The 13,847-nt window shown below is 44.3% G+C and overlaps 2 protein-coding genes across 8 annotated transcripts; both read right to left on the minus strand.

Annotated features, from left to right (window-relative positions):
• Positions 1-3,930: 3,930 nt before the first annotated feature.
• Positions 3,931-9,115, minus strand: sp3b (Sp3b transcription factor). 6 transcript variants are annotated; one of them, XM_057337548.1, is made up of 6 exons: positions 8,499-9,115; positions 8,098-8,195; positions 6,330-7,515; positions 6,020-6,227; positions 5,330-5,526; positions 3,931-5,246 (listed from the first exon to the last, which is right to left on the minus strand). In XM_057337548.1, the coding sequence occupies exons 1-6, from the start codon at positions 8,503-8,505 to the stop codon at positions 4,966-4,968; spliced, it is 1,977 nt and encodes a 658-aa protein (XP_057193531.1). In that variant the 5' UTR covers positions 8,506-9,115; the 3' UTR covers positions 3,931-4,965. The 6 variants fall into 6 exon arrangements, with proteins under 6 accessions (XP_057193531.1, XP_057193536.1, XP_057193530.1 ...); XM_057337553.1 differs by having other exon boundaries at positions 8,460-9,114; XM_057337547.1 differs by having other exon boundaries at positions 3,932-5,246; positions 6,330-7,518; positions 8,499-9,110.
• A 1,557-nt stretch (positions 9,116-10,672) lies between these two features.
• ola1 (Obg-like ATPase 1) lies at positions 10,673-13,837 on the minus strand. Of its 2 annotated transcripts, none has more exons than XM_057337555.1 (11): positions 13,708-13,837; positions 13,032-13,129; positions 12,723-12,866; positions 12,510-12,637; positions 12,140-12,315; positions 11,944-12,024; positions 11,775-11,872; positions 11,541-11,681; positions 11,316-11,412; positions 11,102-11,224; positions 10,673-11,027 (listed from the first exon to the last, which is right to left on the minus strand). In XM_057337555.1, exons 2-11 carry the CDS (start codon positions 13,127-13,129, stop codon positions 10,926-10,928), a joined length of 1,188 nt encoding a protein of 395 aa, XP_057193538.1. In that variant the 5' UTR covers positions 13,708-13,837; the 3' UTR covers positions 10,673-10,925. The 2 variants fall into 2 exon arrangements, with proteins under 2 accessions (XP_057193538.1, XP_057193537.1); XM_057337554.1 differs by lacking the exon at positions 13,708-13,837 and adding an exon at positions 13,213-13,625.
• Between the last annotated feature and the right edge of the window lie 10 nt (positions 13,838-13,847).

Genomic DNA, 13,847 nt, shown 5'->3' on the forward strand with positions numbered 1-13,847 from the left:
TTTTGAGTGAGCTATCCCTTTAAATCCATAAACACTGACATTTACAATTGACACGAAAGCACACACAGTGAAAGTAATGCTGCACTTCATCTCCACCTGTTTCTGGATTCCTAATAAATTGTCTTTCTGTTTGGCCCAGAAACTGAGCTCCGCCGTGGGACCCCGCTGGTCCCCCTCGCGCAGGAGTTCAGAAGAGTCCCGCTGCAGCACGGAGCCCATCAGCTGACACCACTGAATCACCATGGTCTCAATCGAGTACAATAGCGTTCTGTCGATCAGACACGAATCCGAGCTACACACACACACACACGCTTTCATGAACAGGTCCAATGTGAGATGAGAGGATGATGGAGCGACACACACAGAATGATACCTGAGCTGATGCTCGTCTTTTCTCTCCACACACAGCGGCAGAGGAAGCAGAATTTGACCGTGAGCTCGACCTCTCAGTGTGACCGCCTGACTGCGCAGATGCTCCAGGTGTCTGCAAATGTCCTGACCAACCACTCGAGGCCAGACACGCTGATTTAACGGACATCCCATCAGCGAGACAAACACCTGCGCGAACACACCATCACTGAGAACGACCGAAAGACATTGCGATATCCAAACCTGACCTCTTCATTCTGTTTACCTGAGAGATGATGATAGGAGTATAATCCAGGGGTAGTGCGGGAACCTCTCCAAGCCACAGCTGAGATCTAAAGGAGGTTTTGGAGACGACCCCCTTTTTCTTCTTCAGGACACACAGAAGTTTGGTCTTCCAGGACGAGGAGCTCTTATGGGAGGAAAAGACGGATGTGGCGCTTTCAGAAGCGAAAGCACTCGAAACAAGTGAGGACTTATTTCGTACACCAAACAGCCGATCAGTGTACAGAACGTGAAAAAAGACACTTGGAGAAGAATCGCTCCACACAGCGGCCAGGATGAGAACATACTCACCTGTTCGTCTCCAGCATGCAGAGTTCCTCCCGGTCCCATGAAGAGAATCAGATACTCTCGCCAGCTCTGGTCCAGAAAGTCCAGCAGAGCTCTCTGATTCTCCTCCAGTCCAATAAACCGGTTCCACTTGTCCGTTTTGAGTCGTAGAACAGTGAAGGCCTGTTCCCTCAGAAAGTCCACTCGCTCGTCTGAGACGGCGCTCACCTTCACCTGCTCCAGAGGAACACGGACGCCGCCTTCTGCCATGCTGAGATGTGTCAAAGTATCTCTTCAAGCATCTATCCACACACAAATCAACTGTTTATCTGAATATTGACTTCCAGCAGATCTGACTGATCACCTCATGCGAGTCTCCGGTGGGAATCTGAAACCCTCCAGTGGGTCGCTCAGGTCACTATGGCAACAGGATCAATGGCCGTTGTGTGTAAGAAACTCACACCTGCTGTTCATGAAACCTGAGTGTGGGATAACCTGATACTCGCACACATCGTGCCGTGCAGATCTGATGCACAATCATTCATGAAACACATCTCTAGAGCTTAATCCAGACAAAAAATATCAACATCATCCTGAAGCCTCGTTTTAAATTAAGCCTCAATTAAAGGGACTGAGCTAGCTGGGCCGTATAAAACTTTGCATACACATCGTGCTTAAAGAGTACATAACATGAGATCGTGAAAATGACATTTCATGCGGTGTGTAATGTTGCCGTGTTTGAAAGTAAGCAGTCTGCCAAGTTGTAAATCCGAAGGTGAATGAATAACAAAGTTTTTGGCTTGGAAAAAAGGGAGTCGACTCTGAATCACGCAAACGAGTCGTCCCAAGTCCACGTCACTACATGTAGTCCCCGCCTACGTTTTGCTAGCACTGCCCGCGAAAACTTCACTCTTCCTCCAAACACTGTAGCTCGTGAGCCTCATTCGCGGTCGACCAATCACAGCAGACCAGCTGACCAATCAGAGCAGACTACGCTAGCGGAAAGGAGGGGCTTAGACAGATGAATCGCAGAACGATTCATCAAGAAGTAAGGTAAGAATAACTGCCTATTATTATGAAATAATAGTGTTTTTACACCTTCTATGGACATAAACTTGTTGCTGGACACTCCATAAACCAAAGTAGGACCTTAACAATCCCTAGTTATGTACTCTTTAAAGTGTATACACGTATAACTGTATGATGTGCACATGTTTAAAGGGACGGGACACCCAAAAATGAAAACTCTTCATTTAGCCACCCTCGAGTTGTTGCAAATCTGTATAAATTTCTTTGTTCTGATTAACACAACGAAAGATATTTGGAAGAATGCTTGTAACCAAACAGTTCTTGACCACCATAGGGAGGCTCAGAGATGATGGATTTTTGTATGCAAAACCCGGAAGCGAGTTAGCATTTGAGAACTTACGGATCCATCGCTCCAAAGTCTATGGGTTTTTTGAATGGGTTTTTGGTAAATCGCCTGAAATAAGGTCTGTGGTAAACAAAACCTCTAAATATTTTCACGTTTTATTCTATGACATGGTTTCACAGACAAGGCTTAGCTTAAGCCAGGACTATGCCTTAGTTAAATTAGGATATTTAAGTCGCTTATATTAAAATGCCTTAAAAAATATATTACTGGTGTGCATCTTGAGACAAAACAATGGCAATGACATATTTTAAGATATGTCAGGGCAATTTATTTTCAGTTAAGAGAGCTCAAACCTTCATTTTAGTCTGGGACTAGCCTTAAGCCTTGTCTGTGAAACCAGGCAATTGTGTCTTAAAAACAGCGGTTGCTAACAAGTTGCTAAAAGCGACTACTTCCTTTGGCGGGGACGTTAGACGTCATCGCGCATATAAAGCTCACAAATAATGCAACATGGGCACAAATCTCTTAAATCGTAGATGTGGGTTTATTCACGGAGCACCAGGGAACACATTTTTAATAACGTTTGAAAGAGTTGTCGGAGGTTTGGTGGTGGTGGTGACGTTGATAGAGCGACCTTAAGTGTAGTCTGTTGATAGCATTGTGTTAGCTTTTTACTTCTGCCGATTGTATTTCGGCTTCAAAAGTAACAAATGTGGTGTCAACTTGTAAAGATTATCTTGATAGACAAAACGTGTAAGTGTCATAACCCTTTGATAAACACAGAGCTTATTTTTTATGATTTTCCAAAAGTCTATGGGAAAAATGCATAGGCCGTGCGCCACTAACTCCCAGGTTGGCAAACAAAAACACCTCATCTCTTTGGCTCCCTATTGACTACTAAAGTAGGAAAAACTGCTTTATAAATTTCTTCGTTCTGTTGAACACAAAAGAAGATATTTTGAAGAACATAGGACAGTTCTGGGGCAATTCTAACAACCATTATATTTTTTCTACTGTGGTAGTCAATGGTGACCCAGAACTGTTTGGTTACAAGCATTCGTCCAAATATCTTCCTCTGTGATCATCGGATCCGATGAATCTTTACAGGTTTGGAACAACTTGAGAGTGAGTAAATAAGGACAGAATTTTCATTTTTGGGTGAACTGTCCCTTTAAGTAAAACCCTGATATGTGCATGGAAAATGACAGTTACTGACATACTGCCCTCTGCTGCTGCCAACGTGCCCATGCAGGGTTTGGATGATAAAATGAATTGAATAAAAGCTCTTTTAGCACAATAGATGGCAGTAAACTATATAACATGGCCAACAATATAACATCTTAAAGGCATGCAAAATATGAATCTACCTTTCCTGCGGTTGCTAAAGTACATACTGTATACAGCACACAGCATACTTTTTGATTTGCAGGCACAAATTAAGACTGTATGGTGAATTCAGATCGATTGGCAGTTTTCCAGTCATCTCGGAGTGAAAATATGTCTCGATCCCGAAATACACCCAATATTTGTATACTATTAATTTCACATTTCTGTGACGAATGAACTGCCATTCATACTGTTTTTTTTTAAACTGTATATTAAACACACACAGTATTAAACTACATTGCTTTATGGAATCCAAAGGCACCCACGTATAGGTTATCAAGACATTGTAAGCACACTGAAAACTCTTATTCTGCAGAAAGTGTCACTTCAAACACAGGCACAGTTTTGAGGCATCACTGGCACACACATCAAGAGGAAAAACTGAATACAAACATTTGGTTACGAATAGTCATAGGAAGGTTTCCGACTTTAATCGTGTTCCATTTAAAGAAAAAAGTTGTACAAAAGTAACATCAAATTTTACACGTTTAAAAAGTAATCAAAATGAGAAGTCTTTCATACAACACAATCAATATTAGACTACATAAACTGTGGCTATAAACAGCTTGGGGCTGAAGAAAACAAAGAAAACGGAACAGACACTATGAATGTTATGTTCGGTAATAATCTGAAGAGCAAAAAGAACGATACGAGAAAAGTAAGTTTATTACATGATTGTTTGAATTCGCCGCCCTCAGACATGATCCGGAGGACAAGACCAAGAGCGCTGACATGACATCCAATGATAAAAAAAATCGAATGAAAGAGTGAAGACACGTTCGGATGAAGGCCGGCTGAGAGGGAAGAGAGGATAAAATGGACAGATCATGAGTAACTTTCCCTCGCAGCAGACATCACTCCACTCACTCGAACACATTCTGGGTACCATAACATCCATGGAACAATCACACTCTCTCAAACCATCGTCCCCTGAACATATACGTGAGCAAAAGTAAAAACACATGCAACTCCAGCATCGTATACTACAGATTATGATACAAAATAAGGCATTTCCGTGTACGTCTTTTCACGTGTACAAGAGCGAGTTCATATGAGCACGTAGATGCTTGCTTGTACGTGTATGCAACTGGAACCACTTTTAATGTCTTGGGGTTTTTTTTGCCTTGTTGTTTGTACAAAAGACTGCTATTGGACATAAATGGATAAGTCATTTTTAAAATATATATATTTATAATATATATATATATGTATATATATATATTTATCATATATATAAAAATTGATAGTGAAAAGCAGACGAGCTGTGAAAGTGGGCGGGATTTTGGTCACTCCATAACTTCACTGGCAGACACAGTGACCAGCTGGAGCGGGAGGTCGGAGTTTGAAAGGAGGTCCTGGGTGCCGGCCTGTTGCAGATTGGTCAGGATGAGAGTGGCTCCGCCCCCGGTGATGATGGTGTCCGAGGGGGCGGCCCCCGCTTCCATCTGACCCACCCCAGCATTGGAGTTTAGCCCTTTTTTGTTCTGGTGAGTTTTAATGTGTTTGGCCAAATGGTCGCTGCGCATGAAACGTTTGGAGCACTCCGGACACACAAACTTCTTCTCTCCTGAAAAACATACACAACTTTTTAAATGTGCGCAGGGCAACGTTCACGCTGATGAAACCAACGTTCACAGATGTTTCGTGTACCTGTGTGTGTTCTGCGGTGACGCTGGAGCTCGTCGCTGCGGGTGAATCTCTTTCCACAGTAACTCCATGAGCAAATGAAGGGTCTCTCTCCCGAGTGCCAGCGGAGGTGAGCTCGGAGGTGAGACGTCTTTCCGTACACCTTACCGCACCCCGGGATGTGACAAATGTGTTGTTTCTTCTTCCCCGTACCCGAACCTCTGAAATGAGGGCGCACACACGTACAAAATGAAGTCAAATGTCCTTGCACACCAAAGTGCTTTTTTTAAAGGAACAGTTCACCCAAAAATGAAAATTCTGTCTTCATTTCCTCACCCTCCAGTTGAACACAACGAAAGATATTTGGACGAATGCTTGTAACCAAACAGTTCTGGGTCACCATTGACCACCACAGTAGGAAAAAAATACTAATTTTTTGGTTCTTTTGAACTTAAAAGAAGATACTTTGAAAAATGTGGGACAGCAAACAGTTCTGGGGCACTTTTGACTACCATTCTCATTTTTCCTACGATGTTAGTCAATGGGGGTCCAATAACTGTTTGGTTACAAGCATTTGTCCAAATATCTTTCTCTGTGTTCAACCAAATAAAGAAATGTATACAGGTTTGGAGACAACTGGAGAGCGAGTCGTTCCTGACAGAATTTTTCATTTTTGGGTGAACTATCCCTTTAATGACGAGCAAGTGCACATACCTTCCTCCGGCCTCTTTGCAGTTGGGGCAAGTGCAGGCCACCCTACGCAGCCTCTTTCCCTCTTGCCCCGCCCCCTCCATATCATCCTCGACCATCCGCACGCGAAGATGTGACAAATCACTGGTGTTCAGGGTGGAATTAGACCAGTCGTCTGACTCCGGTTCTTCTTTGATTTGGATATCTGCAAAATGAGAGAAGGGTCTATGGTCTGTGCACAAGACCTCAAATCAATGTTTGCTTAAAGAGCATCACTGAAAATATTATACACACGAAAATAACCAATTGATGTTTCAAGACTTGTTTCACATACCTGAATGGCCTTCTGGGTTCTCTTCTTGCTGGTACTGACCAAGAGAGTTGACCGTGACTGTCTGAAGGTTGGGGATCTGACCGACAGCCCCCGTGGCCCCGGACTGGCCGAGAGAAAGCGTCTGCACAGGGGCGAGGGTTATCTGAGAGGACGAGACACCGCCGGCACCCGGCAGCTGCAGATTCTGCAGGTTTTGGACTCCCTGAACCTGGAAGGTCTGCCACTGGATCTGCCCGGTGGGAGAGACGGTTTGCGCTTGGATCAGAAAGGTACCAGCGTTCAACAGCTGCACGCTTTGTAGTGTCTGCGCCGTACCGTCGGCCGCCTGCGCCGGTAAAATCTGCACCACCTGCTCGCCGCCGGCGTTGTGGTTCTGCTGGATATAGGACGGATCATGCTGACCAGCTGACACGGCGGTAGCTTGCGTGAGAACCCCGGTGCCATCTATCGTCTCTGGCAGAGACGTCGTTGCGGAAGAGGTGGTGGTTGGCACAAAGGAGTTAGCATTGTTGGCGTTGAGCGGCTCCGTGCATTTTCCGCCCGCGCTTTCACCATGGTTCTCGCTTGTCGCGGAGGCGGGACCGGTCATGATGAGCTGGCCGTCCGCTGTAATGCTCGTGGCTATGGTCTGAGCACCAGCCAACCCCAGAGACTCGAGATCCATGTTACTCAAGCTGTTTATCGGCACTAACGTGATATTGCCCGGCAGCCCCATGTTGGCGACGACATGGCCCTGCGCACCAAACCCCGAGCCGGCCAACGAGACGGTGGGAATATGCTGTACGTGCCCCGTTTGACTCAGCAGGCCCTGGAGGTCGTTGGCGCTGGTGGCCGTAGTGATTCCTTGAGTTCCGTCTGGAAGGATGGCGATGTCTGTGCCCAGCGTGGCTCCGTCCACCGTGGCTGCTGCATAGCTTAATGACGCCCCGTCTGTCCCCTGGAGCTGGGGGATGACCTGGTACTGCACCCCGTTGGCACCGGTGCCATCTACCCCTGCTGTAACAAAAACAGGCTGGGTTTGCCCTGCCATAGTCTGTAGCGGCACCACGTATTGCCCGTTACTGCCCAGAAGTCCTCCGCTGGATATCTGCACCACCGTCATCTCGTCTTTACCCGAGCTCACAGGTGTCAGAACTTCCCAGCGATCCGATGAGCCCGTCAGCTGGATGCCCGTGAGGTCTGTGGTCTGCTGAGGGGTGATATGGAAAAATCACATCATTCATTTTGCAACAAGTGTAATAAACAGTAGGGATTTAATGAAATAAAAAAGCAAAATCAATCATTTCAAAATGGTACTTTAGGTTGGGTTCAATTCTTTGTTCAATCTCAAACATGGCGTCTTTTAACATCTTTGTATTTGTTTACAAAGATTAATGAAAAATATTTGAAAAAGCAAAATCTAATTCCCCAAAATCCCACAAAGAGCTCGTGTTTGCACGCAGCAACTCCAGGGTGAACAGTGGGGCTGTTGTGGATCTGCGAGAGACCGGGCAGGGGTGGAGGCTTATCCCGGCGGAGGGGTCCTCCCCTATCGTGGGGGTGACCCGGGATCACCGCAGGTAAAGCGGGCAAGGCGACGGTGGCGAGTCTGTCCGACCCACAATGGGCGGGTTTAAAAGGGTAAGAAAGTGGGTGGCCGTACAAGCCGAAGGCTCACAGGAAGCGTTCGACGTTTCCCCCCAATTTTTAAAACGTGTGAACTTCACCAAAACACCCCGCGAGACAGCGACGGGGAATCGGGCAAGCAAAATTAGGGCGGACCGAATACCTGGTCCTGGGCGCCGCTGGCGGGCTGCAGAAAGTCGCTCTGACTGCCGTCCACGTCCAAGGCAGCCATTTCCTGCTGTTTCGCTGGCTGTTCTGGGGCTACGGAGACAGCGAGAGAGAAAAAACTCAAAACAAATTCATGCTCACCGAACTCCCACCTCGAAAAAGGCGGAGATTAGCCACCAAACCGCCTGGAATTTAAACGAATCGGGCGGTTCTTGCGCTCTTGGCGTTGCCCGAGCAACGCTCGGTAGAAATGTTTACTTTGTTAAAGTCAAGGCTAGCTGGCTAACGGTTAGCGTCGCCGCTGAGAAAGATTAAACACTGAGCTAGCTCGCTTGGCTAATGGTTCTCCAAACTCACCGGCGGCGCTGTGCTTCGATCGGGCTAAGTGTTACGTACCAGTCATAGCGTGAAAAGGTAAAAAATCGGCGCTTTATCTGTTCATTTAAACTCCAAACATGATTGTTTTAATCAAAGGCGGGTTGTGATCGGAGATTCGGGTCGATTTTTTTCTTATTTTTTGATTGACGGTGCGGGAAACACAAAAGGTGGGGCTTCGGAGAGTGCCAGTGAAATTTGCGTCGCGTAAGCGGAAGTCCCGCCTTTCTTCTACGACGCCATTGGCCGTGTGATTCGACCCGCCGCACATGGAGTGGTCGAGCTGCGCGTCCGTCAAATTCGCGGCACAGGCGTTTCCTGTTTGTTGCTCGTAGACGAGGAGTCTCTTTGGAAATCGGGCTGGAATTGTTCACATATGGCAGGAAGTCCGTCGCAACTCCCGCGGCCATTACAATAAAAGCACAGCACTAAACATAACGTCAAATATGTTGTACGTTTTTCCACTCGTTTAAATGTCACGGCTGTCTGCAAAGGCTAGTTTTATGTTCATGTTAAAGTGTAAAAGCGGAATTATGTTACACTTCACTCAAATTTACAAAATAGAGCGTGACAAAGGTTAGACACCGCGAAATGTAATGTTGACTTGTAATTTTCGGTTTGCTTGAGTTTACGCGTCGGTTTAGCCACCTGTGTAAACAGCGCTTTGGGGAAACAGATGTGACCCCGGATGTCCTCAGAGCTCGTATCATCATCATCGATCTACCACCTCAACTGCTCATCTCTTCACTGTTCCGCAAACGCAATATAGAACTAAAATTATATTGCGTTTACGTATGTTTGTACATAAGCTAAAATGGCTCTTTGGTTTATTACAGGAATTTTTCGTTTTGTTTAGCCTCTAAACATCAGAGGAAGATACCACAAAGGTCTCTAATGTATGTTACACTTTTCTTGTTTATTATTCTTTTTAACCATGAAGGCCACACTGATGATGATCTTCCAGTGAGACCTGAGCAAGATGGGGACATGAAGTTTATCATAAGCACAGATGCATATTTTGAACATCCAATACAAAAAAGAACATAGTGCAAGTCATATCACATATAAAGTTTAAAAAAACGTGATTTCTATAATAGTAAAGGAAATGATTCCATTGTAGACATCATTCCCCAAGGTACATGTAAACCTAAGGAACCTTCAACACACACAACTACAGTGACCAAAATCTACTGTGTTAAGTGGAATACATACTTTTTTGTTTCTTCAAACTAGTAAATATTAGTATTGTTCCTAGAAACATTTCTATCTAGTTTAATTAAAATGAAGAATTCAGAAAAGTATGTAACTTGTAGGAAAAAAAAGTTTTTTTTAAAACATCAGTATCTAGTACTTGTTTCAGCTTTACTTGAAGTTGAAAAACTAGTCAAACGTAAATGGGTGGCAACCTCAAAGGCACCTAAAGTTCAACTAAGTGAATTAGCAATTTGTTATTTCAAAATAGATGTAAAAAAGTTTTGGGCCACGTATGTTAACATGATTTGGTCTAACCACTTTCAAATTTCTAACTACTGCCGATTTTCAATTAACCAAAAATTCTGTCATCATTTACTCACCATTGAGTCTGTCATCATTGTTCTGTTAAACACAAAGAAAGATGTTCGAAAGAATGTTAGCCATTTTCAGCTCTGGGACATCATCCACTACCAAAGTAGGAAAAAAAGATTGTGAATTTGTTGTTCTGTTAAACACAAAATGAGATATTTTGAAGAATTTAGGAGAACAATCTGGGGCACATTTGACTACCATTGAATTTTTACTACTATGGTAGTCAATGATGTCCCAGAAGTGAAAATTACTAACATTCTTGCGAATATCTTTCTGTGTTCAGCAGAACAAAGTAATTTATACAGGTATGAAATTACATGAGGGCGAGTAAATGATAACAGAATTTTCATTTTTGGGTGAACTGTCCCTTTAAACTCTGGTTTTGTGGTGGTAAATTGGGATTTGTTTGGTGGAGAGGTCCTCAGTCTGCCAGCCCAATATATCTGCTTTGGGCTAAATTCACATCTAGTCTATTTCAACAAGCATACTAAGAAACAATAACTTGTAACAATACAAGGGTCATACCTACATTATTATGTACACTTGATCTTTAATTCAAATATCAGCCAATTGTATCTTTATGATTGTAGTATGACATGTAAAAAAAAGAACGATGTAAATGAACACACTTTGGTCTGAGGAAGTGTTTTATTATTTACAGCCTGATTTGATGTGTAACATGCAGCTTTTGTAAGCGGAGCAGCCGTAATGTTAATCTCAACCATCAGCCAAACTAATACAATAAAAAAAAACATACACCACTGTGGTGCCATTGTGTTCTGAATGTTCCAAAGCCAAAAACGTAGAGACTCGCCACAGTTGCCACATAATGCTGCCCACAGGCCGTGCTGTATAGTCCATCCATCTGACTCCACTGTGACATCATTTCTTCTTTGGCTGATTCGGTGTGTTGAATTTGAAGAAGATGATGTCACCGTCTTCCACAGTGTAGTTCCGTCCCAGTTGTCTGTACTTCCCTGCAGCCTGTGAGCGATAACACAACATTATCAGTTCGGTGTTTGACCTCATCAGCAATCCTCAAAGCAAGAGATTCTCACCTTAGCAGCGTTTTCACTGCCCTCCTCTTTAAAATCTGCATACTTCATGACTTCAGCCATAATGAATCCCTTCTCAAAGTCTGTGTGGATCTTTCCAGCAGCCTGCGGGGCCTTGGTGCCTTTCTGGAAGGTAAAAATGCGCGTGTATGTTTAGAGGTGCTGAGGAAACGGAAGGGCAGGCGTATGGATGCTCAAAGCGGTGTGTCAGTCTCACCCTGACGGTCCACGCGCGCACTTCGTCCGGTCCGGCGGTGAAGAAATACTCCAGCTGTAAGCCAGCGTACCCGCTCTTGATGATCTTAGTCAAAACACTGAAACCAAAAACAAATTCACGAAACGGTTACACTGATTTGCATAATCTAATTAACCTTGTTCTTAAACAGCATTTCCAATTCATTCTTGGTGAATACAGCTCTAAGAGAGAAGATTAAATGCCAACCTTTGTGTTTTGTTCTCCTCACAATATTTCTGTTGTTCTTCATCGGTCATGTCCTGATGCTTGCTCTCAAATCCTCCACTGAACGGGATGACCAGCGCACCTGGATCATGAGCATCCACCCACTCCTTGATCTTCACCAACCTGTGAAAGAAAGAGGAGACAGCAAACGTTTCACAACGCTCTAAAGGATGTAAAGAAGAGCAGTACAGAAAGTCATAGCTATGCATGTCTCACCATTTATTCTTTTTCCTGATGTAATCCTTCTCTGAGAGGTTCACTAAATAGATCATTGGCTTGGATGTCAGCAACAGATACTTATTCAAGACATCAATCTGAAACAGGAAAAGATGATCTTAACCTGAATAAAAAAACAACTACTTTTTTAGAGAAAAACCATTCTAACCTCTTTGTCATTCCAATCGTGGCAAAAACGGACATGTTTCTTGTCATCGACCACCCATGTCTTGACTTTACACATGATGTCCTGCAAGCACAAGAAACCGAAAAGTGAAGGAAAAGGGCAACATCAAACAAAAGACAGGTATTCTCCAATAATGCTTGAAATCTATGTTTGACACTGCGATATGTAGTTTCCTCACATATTCAGGTTTGAGTTTTTTGTCTCCTCCCCTGACGGCGGTTTTCTCAAGCTTGTCTATGATTGAAGCGATCATCTCCTCATCTTTCATCCTCAGCTCCTCATGAATGATCTCCATATCCCTCACCGGATCAACACAGCCCTCAACGTGAATGATGTCTTCATCCTCAAAAGCTCCTACACACATTGCAAAATGTTTATGAATAGCAAAACTGGAAAAGTTTTCATTCATTTACTACCTCCTTGAAATGACTTTTCATTAAAAAGACACAATTCCTGGACTGAAAATGACCGTTTAAAAACGTCTCCACGAAGGCAACCCTGGAACCCTTCAACTTTTCTGCAGGTCAAAACAAAGGGGATGTACTCACGTGTCATGTGAAAGATGGCATCACAGGCACTGATGTGAGAGAGAAAAGCGTTTCCCAAACCTTGTCCCGCGTGGGCACCCTTCACCAAGCCTGCAATATCCACCACGTTCAGAAACGCTGGAACCTTACTGGAGAGAAAGCGAGGTTAAGTTCTGGCTCCAGATGTTTTCTTGTGGTTCTGATCATTCCATTATGCAGACATGCAGTGGACACCTGGCCGGTTTGTGGTACTCGCACAGGAAGTCAAAGCGTTCGTCTGGAATGGGCACGCGGCTCTCATTCGGGTCAATGGTGCAGAAGGGAAAGTTCTCCGCAGCTGCTTGACTCTTAGTCAGAACATTGAAGAACGTTGACTTTCTGAAATCACAGACGAATCGTTTTGAGTTATGATGTTTTGACATTAGCTCTTCGTCTCTAATGCAAAAAATAAACAATTACATAGCAGGACAGTTTGCCGTTCAGCACAAATCTGACACTACTAGTCAGAGGTACACAGCCAAATGGCAGCTACGTGACACCCACCCCACATTTGGCAGCCCAACAATTCCAATTTTCAACGAAGTCCCAAAGCGTCCAATCAGGGGCGGCTGTTTTGGTCCATCTCCCTTCTTTGGAGGCATCTGTGGAGAAAACAACATTCACTTAAATGCATTACATATTTAACCAAACAACAACCAGCAATGCAGCTCTACTGCTACCACACCTTTTTAGGAGCCATGCTCGAGTGCTGTCACTACCGTCTTGCTTTGTTACGAATGCAATATGTTTTGCATTGTTAAAATGCCTAATAACGTGTAGTTGCTAACTGTCTGGTTGCCATTTCACGAGAGTGAGCTCACTGACAGTGGACAGCCCACCACGATCCCAAAATAGCCTCCACATGGAGTGTAAAGTGACCGGCCTGATTCACTGTTAAACATACGCCTCTCTGGACGAGTAAATCCTGAAATATCTGTACCACAGCCAACTGACAGCTGCTTTAATAGAAGGAGGACAGTATGACTGATCTGAATCCAGCTGAGAGATGCGTGTCCATCACAGCACCAACACATCCACCTCAACTCACGACTGTGTAGCAGATTAGCATGCCGGTCGTATGGACAGATTCATTTGCAATGAAAACAAGACGATTGCAATAAAATATCATTTCCCTGACATGTGAGTTACATAAAACAATATAAAGCGTGTGTTTTATCACCTTGATTTCACGCAATGTGTGTCAACAGAGGAAGAATTTCACTGTGCTCGAGCGAACACACGCCGCTTCACACTTCGACCGATGGAAGGGAAAGAACGCGCATACCGGAAGAGCTTGGAATCCACGCATCCTGATTGGCC

The sequence above is a fragment of the Triplophysa rosa genome, linkage group LG7 (assembly GCF_024868665.1).
Source record: "Triplophysa rosa linkage group LG7, Trosa_1v2, whole genome shotgun sequence".
Classification (NCBI taxonomy): domain Eukaryota; kingdom Metazoa; phylum Chordata; class Actinopteri; order Cypriniformes; family Nemacheilidae; genus Triplophysa; species Triplophysa rosa.

Excerpts from the sequence above, each read along its gene's own strand:
- ola1 (XM_057337554.1), bottom strand. Across the intron at positions 12,638-12,722 it reads GAGTACCACAAACCGGCCAG|TAAGGTTCCAGCGTTTCTGA; the intron begins GTGTCCACTGCA and ends CTTTCTCTCCAG. Across the intron at positions 11,682-11,774 it reads ATCAGGAAAAAGAATAAATG|GTTGGTGAAGATCAAGGAGT; the intron begins GTGAGACATGCA and ends TTTCTTTCACAG.
- sp3b (XM_057337547.1), bottom strand. Across the intron at positions 7,519-8,097 it reads CCAGCGGCGCCCAGGACCAG|CAGACCACAGACCTCACGGG; the intron begins GTATTCGGTCCG and ends ATCACCCCTCAG. Across the intron at positions 6,228-6,329 it reads GAACCCAGAAGGCCATTCAG|ACCATAGACCCTTCTCTCAT; the intron begins GTATGTGAAACA and ends TCTTGTGCACAG.